At 36.1% G+C, this 14,690-nt stretch overlaps 1 protein-coding gene across 15 annotated transcripts in view; it reads left to right on the top strand.

Annotated features, from left to right (window-relative positions):
- Nucleotides 1–1,749: 1,749 nt before the first annotated feature.
- The window catches only part of LOC310735351 (CLIP-associating protein 1-A-like), a 65,243-nt gene continuing 52,302 nt past the window's right edge, over nt 1,750–14,690 (top strand). For 9 of the 15 annotated variants that reach the window (XM_083558009.1, XM_083558007.1, XM_083558027.1 and 6 more), the window contains exons 1-2: nt 1,800–1,922; nt 4,205–4,689. In XM_083558009.1, coding sequence (XP_083414135.1) covers nt 4,495–4,689 — 195 coding nt within the window. In that variant the 5' untranslated portion in view covers nt 1,800–1,922; nt 4,205–4,494. Of the gene's footprint in view, nt 1,923–4,204; nt 4,690–14,690 lie in introns of all 15 variants that reach the window. The other 6 variants (XM_083558010.1, XM_083558005.1, XM_083558023.1 and 3 more) reach the window with 2 other exon arrangements.

Raw genomic sequence — 14,690 nt, 5'->3', positions numbered from 1 at the left:
CCACCATCCGATGCTGTCTAGCTACACTGTCCCCAGCCAACACCTTACAGTCTCCAATCTCCTTCAGGTTGCATCTCCTACACAGAAGATAATCCACCTGTGTGCACCTTCCTCCACTCTTATACGTCACCCTATGATCCTCCTTCTTCTTAAAATACGTGTTCACCACTGCCATTTCCATCCTTTTAGCAAAATCTACCACCATCTGCCCTTCCACATTCCTCTCCTTAAAACCATACCTACCCATCACCTCCTCATCACCTCTGTTCCCTTCACCTACATGCCCATTAAAGTCTGCCCCAATCACCAATCGTTCTTTCCTAGGTACACCATCTACCACTTCATCTAATTCACTCCAGAATCTTTCTTTCTCCTCCATCTCACAGCCAACTTGTGGAGCATAGGCACTAATGACATTTATCATCATCCCTTCAACTTCCACCTTCACGATCATCACCCTATCAGAAACTCTCTTCACCTCCACTACACTCTTACTGTACGCTTCCTTCAGAATCACCCCTACACCATTTCTCTTCCCATCCACACCATGATAAAACAGTTTAAACCCACCTCCAATGTTCCTGGCTTTACTCCCTTTCCACTTGGTCTCCTGAACACACAACACATCTACCTTTCTCCTCTCCATCATATCAGCTATCTCTCTCCCTTTACCCGTCATAGTACCAACATTTAAAGTACCAACCCGAACCTCTACTCTCCTACACTGCTCCTTTTCCTGCCGTCTCTGTAGACGCCTTCCTCCTCTCCTTCTCCTCCTTCGGCCAACAGTAGCCCAATTTCCACCGGTACCCTGTCGGCTAACGATACCTGTGGCGGTCGTTGTTAACCCGGGCCTCGACCGATCCGGTATGAAATTCTCATTTGTGATCCGCATATTTGATTTGGCACATGTTTTACGCTGGATGCCCTTCCTAACGCAACCCTCCCCATTTACCCGGGCTTGGGACCGGCACTAAGAGTACACTGGCTTGTGCCCCCCTAATGGCTGGGTTAATAATAATAATAATAATAATAATAATAATAATAATAATAATAATAATAATAATAATGTATTTATTTATTTATTTTGAATGTATAGTAAAAATATTCACACAGGTAATCTGGTGAAATGTTGCATATGTCATTCGTTCGTACAAAAACAGTAACACCGCCATCTACAGCAAATAGTGTAAACAGTGCTATTTTGTTGTTGTTGTTATTGCTCTTTTAAATATATTTTACTTAGAATAATTACTCACACTATTTGCTATAGATAGTGTTCTTACGATTTTTGCACATTTACAATTGCTTCTAAGACATAAACTCTGTATAAAAATCACTCAATATAGTTATAATTAATAAAATTTTTTTAACAATTTAATTATCACTCAACTCTAATACTCTGGTGACTTCAGTTCATCCCTGACTATTTGTCAGGTTTGTTTTATGTAGCACCAGGGTTCAGGAGGAACGTTGTTTCATTACACTGTGTACTGCGTCAGCTATATATAGTTGAAATTACAATAAAAAGCTTCTTGACTTGACTTTACTTGTGTTAGTACAGAACTATTTCCTGCCTGTAGAGGGCACTGTCTCCTAAACTAGTCGGGAGTATTGAAAGTCCCGCCTTGTTTGCTAGGATTGGCTTGTTTGTATTCACAATAGCTGTAAACTAACCAATAAGTGATACATTTGTATATCGGGCTACAGCATTTCAACCAATCGTCTTGCAGAAGGCGGGACTTGCTTAAAATGTGCTGGAAAAAATAACGCGTTGAAACGCGCTACTACGTGCGCACGCGCAGTTTAGTTTTTATTCCAAACGGGCGCTTCTGGGCGGAGATGATCCGCGGTGCCTGCTGCAGAATAATCTGCTAATCAACAATCCCAGTGATGCTCAGTGCAGAAGACTGACATGGCAAGTATGTCCGATTGCAGCCTGTTTTGTTTTATCTTTGATCATTTTTAGACGAAACTGATTTGCCTCGTTAGCTGCCAGATTAGCTTTATTTCAAGTTAGCTGAAACAACGCTAACAAATGAAAGTAGTATTTCTGCAGCTAGCTAGCAAGTTAGCCGGGCATCCTTTTCTGCACGACTTCTTGTTATAGCAGTGTGTAGCAGCAGATAGGCAGTGGTTTCTGGAATTTACTCTAACACAAACCTGAATTGCATGTCAATAAATTGCATCTATAATAAGCAAAAAACTGCAATTAAGTGGAAGTCTGCCTTTTTAAAATTCTGATTGTAACTGATTTATTAAGTATAGCTTTGCAAAAATGCAAATAACTTTTTACTTCTTTTGTGATTTGGATGAGTTTTTAAACGCAATTTTTTTAGTACCATGTGTTTGTTTAAGCTCATTTACTGGCCAGAATATGAAAAGAAGATAAACTTAAAATTTTTCTATTTTATTCTGCAGCTCTGCTTTTAAATGTATTTATTTCCCAACCACATTATTGTGATTTACAAAGTGGGTTATTTTCCATTAACAGCATGTCCTTAATTGTTTTATTTCTTCAATACAATGTGATTAATATGTTTAATTTCTTATAGAATGTCACATTGTGTGTGTTTATTTATAACATCGTTCTTGCTGCAGAGCTAAAAGACCAGGGGGTTGGTTTGAACCTGATTCCACTTCTATTAACCGAACAATATACAATATAAATTACATTAAACACATTTATCCAGCTTAAAAACGAGTTGTCCCCACCGACTGCATATTTGCTTTGACTCCACCCAGGTAGAAGCTGAAGCTGGATCAGGTCTGAATCCACACACTGGATTTTCAGATACACACACACACACACACACACTATATATATATATATATATATATATATATATATATATATATATATATATATATATATATATATATATATATATATATATATATATAATCTTTTAGTTTAATAATCAGTTAATCAGAAGATTTGTTTTTGATTAATCAGATTACAAATATATATTTTACATTTTAATGTTTTGCTTATTATAACAATAAAAAAACATAATTCACAGTATTTAAGTATAAAAGTACTTAAAAAATGCAAAACTAACTTTAATTAACATAACTATCTTCAATTTAGACATTTTAAAGTTCGCTGGGTTGTTTCTGTAAAAAAAAAAAAAAAAACTAAACAAAAATATTTGCAATATTTGTAAATAAATGTGTTGTTTTTAATGATACCTGAAGATGGCAAGTTGACAACCATTATCAATATAAAATATAATGCATTGTTTTGGCAATATTTGTTTAAAAATACACAGATAATGTGTTCAATTGTGAAGAAGCACCTAGAATAGATAATTAATTTAATTTTGTATAATAATTAAATGATATCTGCATAAATTCAATCTTCAAACATTGAACATTCAAACACAGCATGTGACTATAGTAAAGCTGCAGTAAATCATGTTTGAAAACAGATAAGTTAACTGAAGTAGTAGACAAAAACTATAAAAAAAGAATGGAACGGAGAAACACTGTATGCTAACACGCTTGATTGAATAAAACACCCGAAAAAAATATGCATTGTACAAATGCATAATTATTTTTGCGGAAAAGCAAAACGGTGACTAAAAACGTAATTATTTGCTGCTTTTAGATTTAGTGTTTGTTTGCACCTTTTTAATTGAGTCCATCACTATGTCGCGAGGGAACTGATTGCACAACCGAATGCTCGTGAGTCACAACAGAACAGATCCAGTGTGACTGTCCCAAACTGTAAACAAACAGTTTACACAGTAGCACTTCATTAAACTATACCACTTTCACATGATTAGTATTATACAGTTTCTGCTTACTGTGCTGATGTTTCGCCTTCATACGTAACACCAATGTGTGCTTTTTTCACATGCTCATGCATCACTGTTTCTTCCATGCCACACAATCTAAGCTTTGCATAACTTCCAGGTACAGTTTTCTTTGTTGCATTTATAATAAAATGTTGCCATGACTTGGGACGCACACTTTTTTTCCTGCCATTTTCGCTAGTGGCTGTGTTGTCTTGCCATCACGCTAACCCGTAACTTGAGCAGCCCAACTAATCGATAATGGTATTCGTTGACAACAAATTTCATTATTGATTTTATCGATTAGTTGTTAGCCCTAATACATACATACATATGAAATATTTTAGAAGGAAAGGCTTATATACTTTGTCCTGGAAAACTCAAAATCTTTCTGTATCTTGTTTCAGTGTTTCTCAGAGGACCATGAGTTGATCTGCAGGAAAATGCAGGAACTGACGTCACATTCGTTTTTGATCACATATGAATCCCTGAAGTCTTTCCATCACCACTGTTTGAACTGTTTTCTGTAATCGCTTTGAATTCACATATGGTGCCCACGTACCACTGACTTGTAAATAAAGGGAGACCCTTTTTGGAATAAAGTGCCATTTTTACACATCGCTTTTACTGATTACTGCATTTGGTTGCCTTTTTTTATGCAAGTTCTGGTCTTCAACTGGTTCGATCATAAGGGAATATGGAGGTCAATATGGAATATATTGTGGGACAGGTGATGCAAAAAGACCTGGGACGGCGACTCCAGGTTGGACAGGAGATCATAGAATACATTCTGGACAGGCAGAAGTCACATGATCTAGAGCAAGACCAGACCATGCTCGACAGGATGGTGGACAGTGTGGCTACTTCATGGGTCAACTCTAGCAACTTCAAGGTGAATTAATGCTTTTGCTTGATTCAAAATGTTGAATTGTGCTCGATGAAAAGGCTCACAAGCTCCTTATACACTAGTCAGCTGTATATATTTGTAGGCAGACTAAGTGGTGTACTGTATTTGGATATCACACCTCAGCAGAAATGCATCACATGATTAAGATGAAAATGGTTATTGATTTAGGCGATAAGAGCACCCTACTTTCATTCCTGGAAAGGGAACATGGAGTTCAATTACATACTTCTACACTCTGGCAGACTTGTGTTGTCTCATCAGCAGCTTAGATTTAGGCTCATAGAGCTGTTTATGCTTCTGGAGTTGACTAATATTTTATATATATATATATATATATATATATATAACAATATTTAAATTTATATGGTTAAAGCTATGTTTTTTTTTTTTTTTTTTGTTCAGCACATTGTGTACTTAATAGATCATGAAAGATTTGGAATTTTTTGAAATGGTTATATATAAATAATAATAAAGAAAAACTAGGAGATGTAAGAAAGGTCTGGCTGCAGTTTATTGCATACATCTACAGTTAATCCAACAAATATCTATTTTAATCCCTTAGTAGGGTGCAGCCATTTTGTCGAGTTAGCCAAAATCCCCACAGGACATATTGTATATAAATTACAGAATAATTTTCCATAGTGCTCCTTAAATTGTTTCACTGTGTAGTGTATTCTTTGGATTTGTGAAGCTAATAAATATTAATTAGTGAGGTACTTCATAACAGATGTAAGTAATGATAGGTTTTTGTACTTCTGTGGTCTTCAATTGGTAAATTGTAATGTTTAAATTATTTTTATAACAGCGGGCCATGATGCTGGGTCTGAGGTATTAGCAAAGCAAATTATTAGTTAGCGTTCGTAGAGATGTAGAGATGTGTTGATACTACATTCTAAGTTTTATTTGTCTTCGGAATTACTCTTAATGTAAGGTTGTATAACACAGGATAAAATAAAATGTTTATATACTTTTCTTTGACGACCGTGTCACACGGTTAATAGCAACCAATTTGGCCATGTGTGGGAAACTGAACAAATATTGGCCCACACAAGCTATAGGATTGTTCTGTGGAACCATTTGGGTCACCATTTGGGCCGTCTCTTATAGACTCAAAAACGCTCTCAAATGCAATTTGTTTTTAATGCTGTCACTATATTTAAGTTTGCCACGTGTGAACAGGTAGTAGTAAGGGAGGGAATTTGAGGCCTTGAAAACACACTTGTGACAAATACTATGCATCCGGAAAGTGTTTGCAGTACTTCACTTTTTACACATTTTGTTATGTTACAGCCTTATTCCAAAATGAATTAAATTCATTATTTTTCTCAAAATGCAACAAACAATACCTCATAATGACAACATGAAAGAAGTTTGAATGTTTGCAAGTTTATTAAAAAAATATATATAAATTCACAGACTTTGCTTAATATGTTGTTGAAGCAATTTGACAACAATTACAGCCTCAAGTCTTTTTAAATATGATGCTGCAAGCTTGGCACACCTGTTTTTGGGCAGTTTCTCTCATTCTTTTTTGCAGAACCTCTCAAGATCCATTAGGTTGGATGAAAAGCGACGGTGCACAGCCATTTTCAGATCTCTTCAGAGATGTTCAATCAAGTTTAAGTCGGCTCTGGCTGGGCCACTCAAGGACATTCACAGACTTGTCCTGTAGCCACTCCTTTGTTAAATTGGTTGTGTACTTGGGGTCATTTTCCTGTTGGAAGATGAACTGTGGCCCCAGGTCCAGAGAGCTCTGAAGCATATTTTCATCTCTGTACATTGCTGCACATATCTTTCCCTCGATCCTGGTTAGTCTCCCAGTTCCTGTGGCTGAAAAACATCCCAGACAAGCCACCACCATGCTTCACTGTAAGGTTTTGGCTAGCTGATGAGCGGTGCCTGGTTTCCTCAAGACATGACCCTTGTCATTCAGGACAAAGAGTTCAATCTTTGATCTTTCATCAGACCAGTGAATTTTTTTTCTTATAGTCGGAGAGTCCTCGAGGTGCCTTTTGGCAAACTCCAGGTTGGGCTGTCCTGTGCCTTTTACTGAGGATTGTCTTGAGTCACAGATTAGTGATAAAACTATAAATCTTTAAAAAAAAAAAATTGAAGCGCTGTGAATAGTTTCTGGATGCACTGTATTATTAGTTAGCTAACTAGCTAGCTATTTTGAATAGGGCGGTGCCTGATTATGTATATTTAGTTCCCTGCATTTGTAATATAAAAGTTTTTTGCCATATTGTTTAGGTCGGTGTCATTTTGTCTGATGGTTATCTCTTATTTATCTAATATATGATATCTTTCTTTGAAGTAGTTCTACTGAGTGTCAAACATTTATGTTAACTGCACAAATTAGTTTATTAATTTATTTTATTTTAGTGTGTGTGTGTATATATAAGATTCCAGATCCTGTACACCAGCTTTAGCATGCCGTAACGGTATAACCTGCTTTTAGTAGTAAACTGTGTGACCTCAAAATGTGTCATGGAAAGAGCCTGTGTTGAATGTTATATGTTCAGTGGAAAGTATTCTAAGACTGGGAAATATTGCCTGGAAATTACATTTATTTTTTTTCCCCGTCACTTTGTACCATATCAATATAAATCTTTACAAATTGTAGTTTTGCCTGTCCGAGAGATTTACTCAGACTCTCATGTTTTGTGCTTCTTATTGTGTTTCTTTCTTGATGAGGATTTAAATAGTTGCATTTTTGTTCACATGTGTTTTGTGGATTACCCACAGGAACGGCTTCAAGCTTAAGAAAACTTGAGCATTGTTGCGCAGGCCGAAACCTGTCAGTCTTTTCAGAAAACTGTACACACTAATCTCACTGTAGACTGATGACTAATGGACATACTGTATGTGTATTGGAATATGTCTGATTTTTTTTTATATCTGACATTGATGTGCAAATCAGTATATGCTCAGTGCATGTGGGAATTCCTATGTTTAATTTATCATCGGTTGCCATGGTTTCACTGGTCAATTCCGGAGAATGTAAAACTTTTCTGGACACCTTTCCATCACATTCCTGTGGCCCTTTCACAGACTGCGATAGAATAAACAGTATAGAATGTTTTTTTTTTTTTATGTTTTGTGGCATTGCAGTTACCCTTTACTGGAAATACAAGTATACAATACTTGTTAACAATGCACCTGTAGACAAAGCAAAGTTCATGAAGACATGGGTTGAATGGAAGAGCGCACAGAGCCATGATGTTAACCCCACTAAACACCTTTGTGATACAGTAAAACCCTGTTGTATGAGCAATTAATATTACAAGCAAACAGAGATACAAGCGATCTTGCTCGCAAAATTTTACCCTATTTCACGAGCAAATTTCAAAGACACGAGCAAACCCACGCCGCCGGTTCCCTGCTTTCGGCCTAGGGTAGCATCAGTCGCTTAGTTGATGACGTGTCGCTCGGTCACTCTCGTTGTTCAGTTCAACAAAAACTTAACTTTTTTTAGTGTTTTTTTTTATTTCATGATGGTGATGGTGCTGTGAAAAAGAAAGTAAATAGAATTACCATTGAAACCAAGACTGTTACGAGCGTGGTGTGCGTCTTACACTCGCAATCAACCACTATCACATAGGTAAGTGTTAAATTATGTTTACGTTATGGTAATTTGCGGTGTATTTGTTTGTTGAAATAGGCTACAAATACTTTTTATGTGCGGAAATAAGTGATTGAAAGAGGTCTCGGAACGGATTAAATCGCTTTTACATTCATTCTTATGGGGAAAATCAGTTCGAATGTACAAGCAAATGGACCTATGAGCAATTTTCAAGAACGAATTATGCTCGTCCAACGGGGTTTTACTGTAAAACTGAAATCTTGATTGCACCCCAGGCCTCCTCACTGAACAACAGAGCCGAAGGGTCAGATTTTTTAAAGAGGTCCAATGTACCTATTGCTTAATGAGCAAATTTACCCAAAACCACACTCCAGAATCCTTTTTACAAGATTGGATGGAATATAAACGAAAAATGGGGGTAAAATCTGGCATGTGATATTTTAAAAAGCACATGTGTGTTTAATGGGTAGGTGTTCACAAATCTAAAAGTGAAGCTGTAGAATGCATGTACAACAAAATTTGGGTGTTGTCCTGCTGCAAGGGAATCTATTACTTGGGTCTGAATGACCTTAAAAACATATGTACAATATATAAATTGATTTTCACCGATTTTACAGTCTTAAAGGGCTTGTAGTGTAGTAAAAAAGATAGAACATGAAAACATCAGAGGTGTACTGGTTTTGGTTTTGTACGAATGACTGTGTGCAACTGTAAAACGCAGATAATATTTCACAGCTGGGGGACAAAACGAAATCTAACACTGCCCCTAACTCCCATTCGTCACCTATTGAAAATGAAAGATGTTTAGCTGCCTTGGTGTATCACATCATCGTGCAGGTTTAGATTTACAACCGTGTCATCTGAACAACACTGACCTCATGATGACTCTGCAGATAAACTACAGCAGTGTGTGTGTGTATTATATGTGTGTGTGTGCGTGCATGCGTCTGGGTGTATCTGTGCACATATTGCGTCTCTTTATCCGTTTCTGCAGTCACATCCTATTTCCTGCATAAATGTTGGATATACACACTCATTTGTTATGTGTGAAACGGAACCGGTTGGATATGAGATTTTAAATGGTCTTAGTAGTACGCAGTAAATAATTTAGTGACATATTACAGAGTCTACAAATCCATCAAACTATTATTGTCATATCAGTCATGTAAGGAATTAAACACTTAAGGCTTCTCTTTAACAGGAAAATAAGCAACAACTAGACAGGGGCCTGAAGTGAAGAGGAGTTACTGTGAGCTCCCTGAACTGGATTACTTTTCAACTCGGTACTGTAATAATGTATTAATGCTTGCAGAGTTTTTTAAATCTATTTTTAATCACATTTAATTGTGAGGAAGTTAGGTCTTATTACATGCATTATAGCACCTATGAACAGTCATTCTCACACAGCTTCTCCAACATCCTACAATGTACTGGAGTTCAAAGTACCATAACAGAATCAGCTGTGTGATAACGCAAAAAATTTGACATGAAACCCAAATAACCTAAATAAAACGTGTATGTTTAGGTTTATATAGTGAATACTGAGAAAATTGAAAATTAGTTTGATACACAGTGTCCCAATCCATGATATATACTGATTCACAAATGAGAGCTGACTGAGCCACACCCACAGTTCTGCTCTCACTGGTGTAAGTCAAATAATTATAATCTGGACTAGAACGGACAAATCTTTTCTCATGTTGAGTCTTGCACAAGCATCTTCTACATCTGTTGTTAATGCTAAAAAAGTAGCTGCAATCTGAATGATCAAGTACTGATCATGCCCAGGACTGAGTAATGAAATATTCATTGATTGTTTTGTCACTTGCAGTTCGCTCACGTTGCATTAGCATTTTAAAGTGATTTTAGCCTTCATGGATTCAGTATTCCAGATGACATTGTGACCTTGAAGGAGAAAAAAGACTGTACATCACTGTATCCAGTACACACAGCTCTGCGCTAAATTTGCCATTGAAATGACAATCCAATTTGAATGATGCCCAGGCATCTCTGTGTCTCAAATAAACAGTGTACTGTGACTTTTTCTATAAACGGGTGAAATGAGGATGTTGTGTATAATCAGTAACATGTCAGCATATTGCGCAGTCCTATTATATATTACAGTTAGAATTTAATTCTGCTGCATGTTTGGGCTAGTTGTGAATGAGAAGTGTATTGGTATTGGAGACGTTGTAAACACCACCTGGTGTTGAATGAGCTTTTATCGAGATGGGTTTTTTTTTTTAATTTCATTCGTTCATCCATTCATTAATTCATTTATTCATTAATCCAAATTCAAATACTTTATCAGAGTTGTGGTGGAATCAGAGCCTGGTCCTTGATCGCTGAGCTTACAGCAGAAAAACACTCTGGGCTGGACGCCAGACCATTTCAGATCACCACAACACACACTCTCATTTACACCTAGGGGAACAGAGTAGTAGCTACTTTTTTGGATGGTAGGAGGAAACAGGAGAACCTGCAGAAAACCCACTTGGATGCAGGGAATATAATGAAATGCACACCAGCCCAAGGTTAAGTTGATATATGATCGATTAGTCTCCTCAAAAAGTATTGAAGGACAATTTTATTGTTTTTGTTGTACACTAGTTATGACAATATTAGCTTTTTCAAACATCATGAACATGTGAAATACTGTGACAACAAGTAACCAGATGCAATAGCGGTTCAGAATTCCACAGACCATAGCACATTGAAAATGTACAGCCCTCAGGTCATGGATTCTCTGCTAACCAATACGGCTAACTAGTGTGCAAGTTTATTGACCTTTTATGTCAAACCTAGCATATAAACATGCAAAGTAATGATTCAACAAAGTAATGAAGCTTCAAAATCTCAAAATTGGAAACTCTTACTGGAACGGAATGACTGATTATTCTTTCACTATTTTATTGTTAAATAACAATAATAAGGTATCTAAGAAACTTTTGGGAGCATGTCTGTCTGAAGTTTAAGATGTTTCATGCAGCTGTAGCATTTAACATAATATAATAAATATGATATTGTGTAGGTAATACTGTAAATCACAGACATGGGTTAGGCAGTTTTGAAATAAAAAAATCTGAGTAATTACTTTTAAGAACTATAACTGCTAAGAAAGTTGTATTGACGGTATTGTATTTCTGCACTAACGATTACTCGCACTACATTTAATAGTTTATTCAACAGGAAATTTCAGACTGTGCTGAATCTGACACAGTGTCTAAGACAAAGGGGTTTCAAAAGGCCACAGTATAAAAGCTTTTGTTTGTTTTCCGGTTATTTGTCTGGTTTATTTCCTCTCATGACATTTTCAGCCCTTCCAGTATCTGGGTTATTGATTCAGGATAAATTTGTAACAAATTATTGCTACAGGTTTATAGAAAATAGGTAATTTAAACATGTGATACTTAGTGGTTCAGACAGATTTGCCTGTTTTTACTGCTCAGCTGAGTAAAATGAACCTCTTCGGTCAGCAGGGATGCGAATCGGACTGAATAAAACATTAAACCGCCTTAAATTTACCTCATAAAATATAATGGACAAAATCCAGTCAGAACATGTGTGAGTGTGGACACTGCAGATTTAAATGTAAATGAATTGGGGCTGAGAGTGCAGGGAAGCAGGATCCGCACTAATGTAAATGTATTTATATACAGTAGTCTGTGATGTTAGACACATATTTCTAGATCTTTCCTGAATGTCAGTGCAGGTTTTATAGCCTTGTTAAAGTGATGCATGTTCACAATTTTGGGCTAAAATTACAGCAGCTTGGCATGAACTTGGCAGTTACAGCCCAATAACTTGTGTAACATCAAACCGTTATTTATAAACGAATAAGCTTCTGAACTTAATTTATGGAATAATGTTTCAGGGCCAGATAAGGTGACAGTGTTTCATTATTAAGTTTCTATATGCTTATTTTGTGTTGATTACAGCTATCGAGTGGAACGTCATTATTAATATCTGTATTTTTGTGATTTCTTTCCTATTGAAAAGGTTCATGAGGAAGAAAAGAGAAATGAAAATTGTCTGGCAGAAATCTTGATTCTAACTACTCATCATTTACTTCATCAATGTACAGAGCCCCAACACAATAATTAAAAGAGTAATGCATCTATTTATTTGTTGTATGTTGTATGTATTGTTGATGTATTCAGCCCTTGCTTTATCTTTGCTCTCAAGATGGAAACCCTGGATATGGGAATGTGCACAGGATGTCTCATGAAGCACCTCAGATGCTTCACACTTTTCTGACCACAAGCTTCAGAATCTTGAAAAGGTTCAACTCATTGGTGCAGTCTCTGTGTGCATCACACATTCTTAAACAAATGTTCTGGTTAGAGATTTGTGTTTGAGTTCTGGGGTCAGCTATTGAATCGTCTCTGGGATTTGGTTGAGGGTTAATGATTTCACTTAGGGATTTGTTCTAGTCTTGGGATTTATTGCCACTAAGCTACCTTGTATTATATTTTGTTCTGTGGCTATAAAGGAAAAATTACTTTGCACTCTGAGTGGGTAGCAGACAGAAAACAGCTAATAATAACACAGTACAAACAGTCCAGGTTAGATTTCCTTAATGTACTTTTGCTCAGTGAATCTGTGATAACACACATTTTCTAAAAATTATAGTAGTACAATACAAACAAATGTTAACACTTTTCCAGCCATGTAGTCGCAAAACTGTTACCAAAAAGTTGAAGGGACAATTGTGTAAGATGCCTTTGGATGCAGTAGCATTCAATTTTCCCTTCACTTGAACTATAAGACCAAAACATGTTCCAGCATGACAATGCTTCTGTGCACAATGCGAATTCTAGGAAGGTATGGTTTACACGGTTTGGAGTGGTATATTTTGTGAGGCCTGCTGTAGAGCATTTACCTTAACCCTATTCAACACCTTTGTGATGATTGATGATTTAAAATGCTGAATTCACCCCAGACCTTCTCACCTTACATCAGTACCTGGCTTTATTAACGCCCTTGTTCCTGAATGCGCACAAATATCCATAAAACACAACCAAAAATCTAGTGAAACATCTTTTTAGAAGAGTGAAGGTTGTTATAACAACAAATGGGTACTAAATGTAGAATGAAATGTTCAAAAAGCACATATATATTTTATGGTCAGGTGGCCACAGAATTCTGTTATAGCACCACTTTCCTTATAAGGCATAAAATTAAATTGCCTTAATTAAAGTGCCAATTATTTTCCTCATTATGCAAATTCAAACAGTGCAATACTGTTTTCAGTAGAATAAGTTCTGCACATCTGCTGATAGGTGTAGAATTAAGAAAAATGGCCATGTGTCATTTTATCCAGTCACAGCCATTTACATATATTATTTAGCCAAAGCAGTGTGTCAGACCAGAGAGCTACTAAGTCAGAACGTGGAGTGTTTTTATTGTATTTGTCCTCCCTGGTCTGATTAGCAAACTCTTGGAATTGATAATGTAGTTTGCATTTATGGGAAAGTGAAAAGCCACAACAAACCAAAACATAATGACAAATTGCCCAAATTATCTTATATACCATCATCACCAATTTGCCTTTTTTTAGGTTTAAAACTGATGACACTATTCATTCATCCATGCTAGCTAATCCTTCCATATGACTAAGCCTTCATAAAATTTTATTGAGTACCCCTGGGATAGAGATTAAAGGTTTAGGCCTGGTTCTGTGTCTCTTCCTGTTGGAATTAATGACATTTTTTGTTAACCCACCTTAGAATTATATATATATATATATATATATATATATATATATATATATATATATATATATATATATATATATATATATATATTCCACATATTGGGGAAGTTTTATTGGATAAGGATGTTTTGTCATCATATATTAAATAGTAGCTATTGAGCATACATTAAAGAGCAACTCCAGCAACCTTAATTCGTTTTTCTCTCCAAGTCTTCAAACACCATCTGCTTCATCCACATCTGGATGCCCTGAAGTAATAGCCTGTATGGAATATTCATGACAGAAAGACATTCTATTTACTTATTTGCTGGAATAAGACATGTATTTTGTAGCTCAAGCGCTTGACAGACAAAATAAGCAAACCCTTTAATTCCCTGGAGCCGATTACGGCTTCATAAAGCTCACTGTGTTGGTGCCTTCAACAAAGCTTAATGGCAGAAATATCTTTAGCTGTTCTGTAATACAGTCTGTGTTGTGTCACATACAGCCCTTGTGCAGATCTTTCATACATCTGTATATTCCATTTGAACGTGTTTGAATATGAAGCCTTAAGTCCATTAATATTACGTTTTTTAAAACTTGTTTTAAACCTGATGCATGGTTAGTGGCTTCACACAATTAAGTTATTTCATTGGGGAAGGAAACTTTATTTGATTGTATTCAGTGGTAATGCATGTTTATATTCAT

The sequence above is a fragment of the Silurus aristotelis genome, assembly GCF_946808225.1.
Source record: "Silurus aristotelis genome assembly, chromosome: 13".
NCBI lineage: Eukaryota > Metazoa > Chordata > Actinopteri > Siluriformes > Siluridae > Silurus > Silurus aristotelis.
This window is presented reverse-complemented; position numbering and strand designations above follow the sequence as displayed.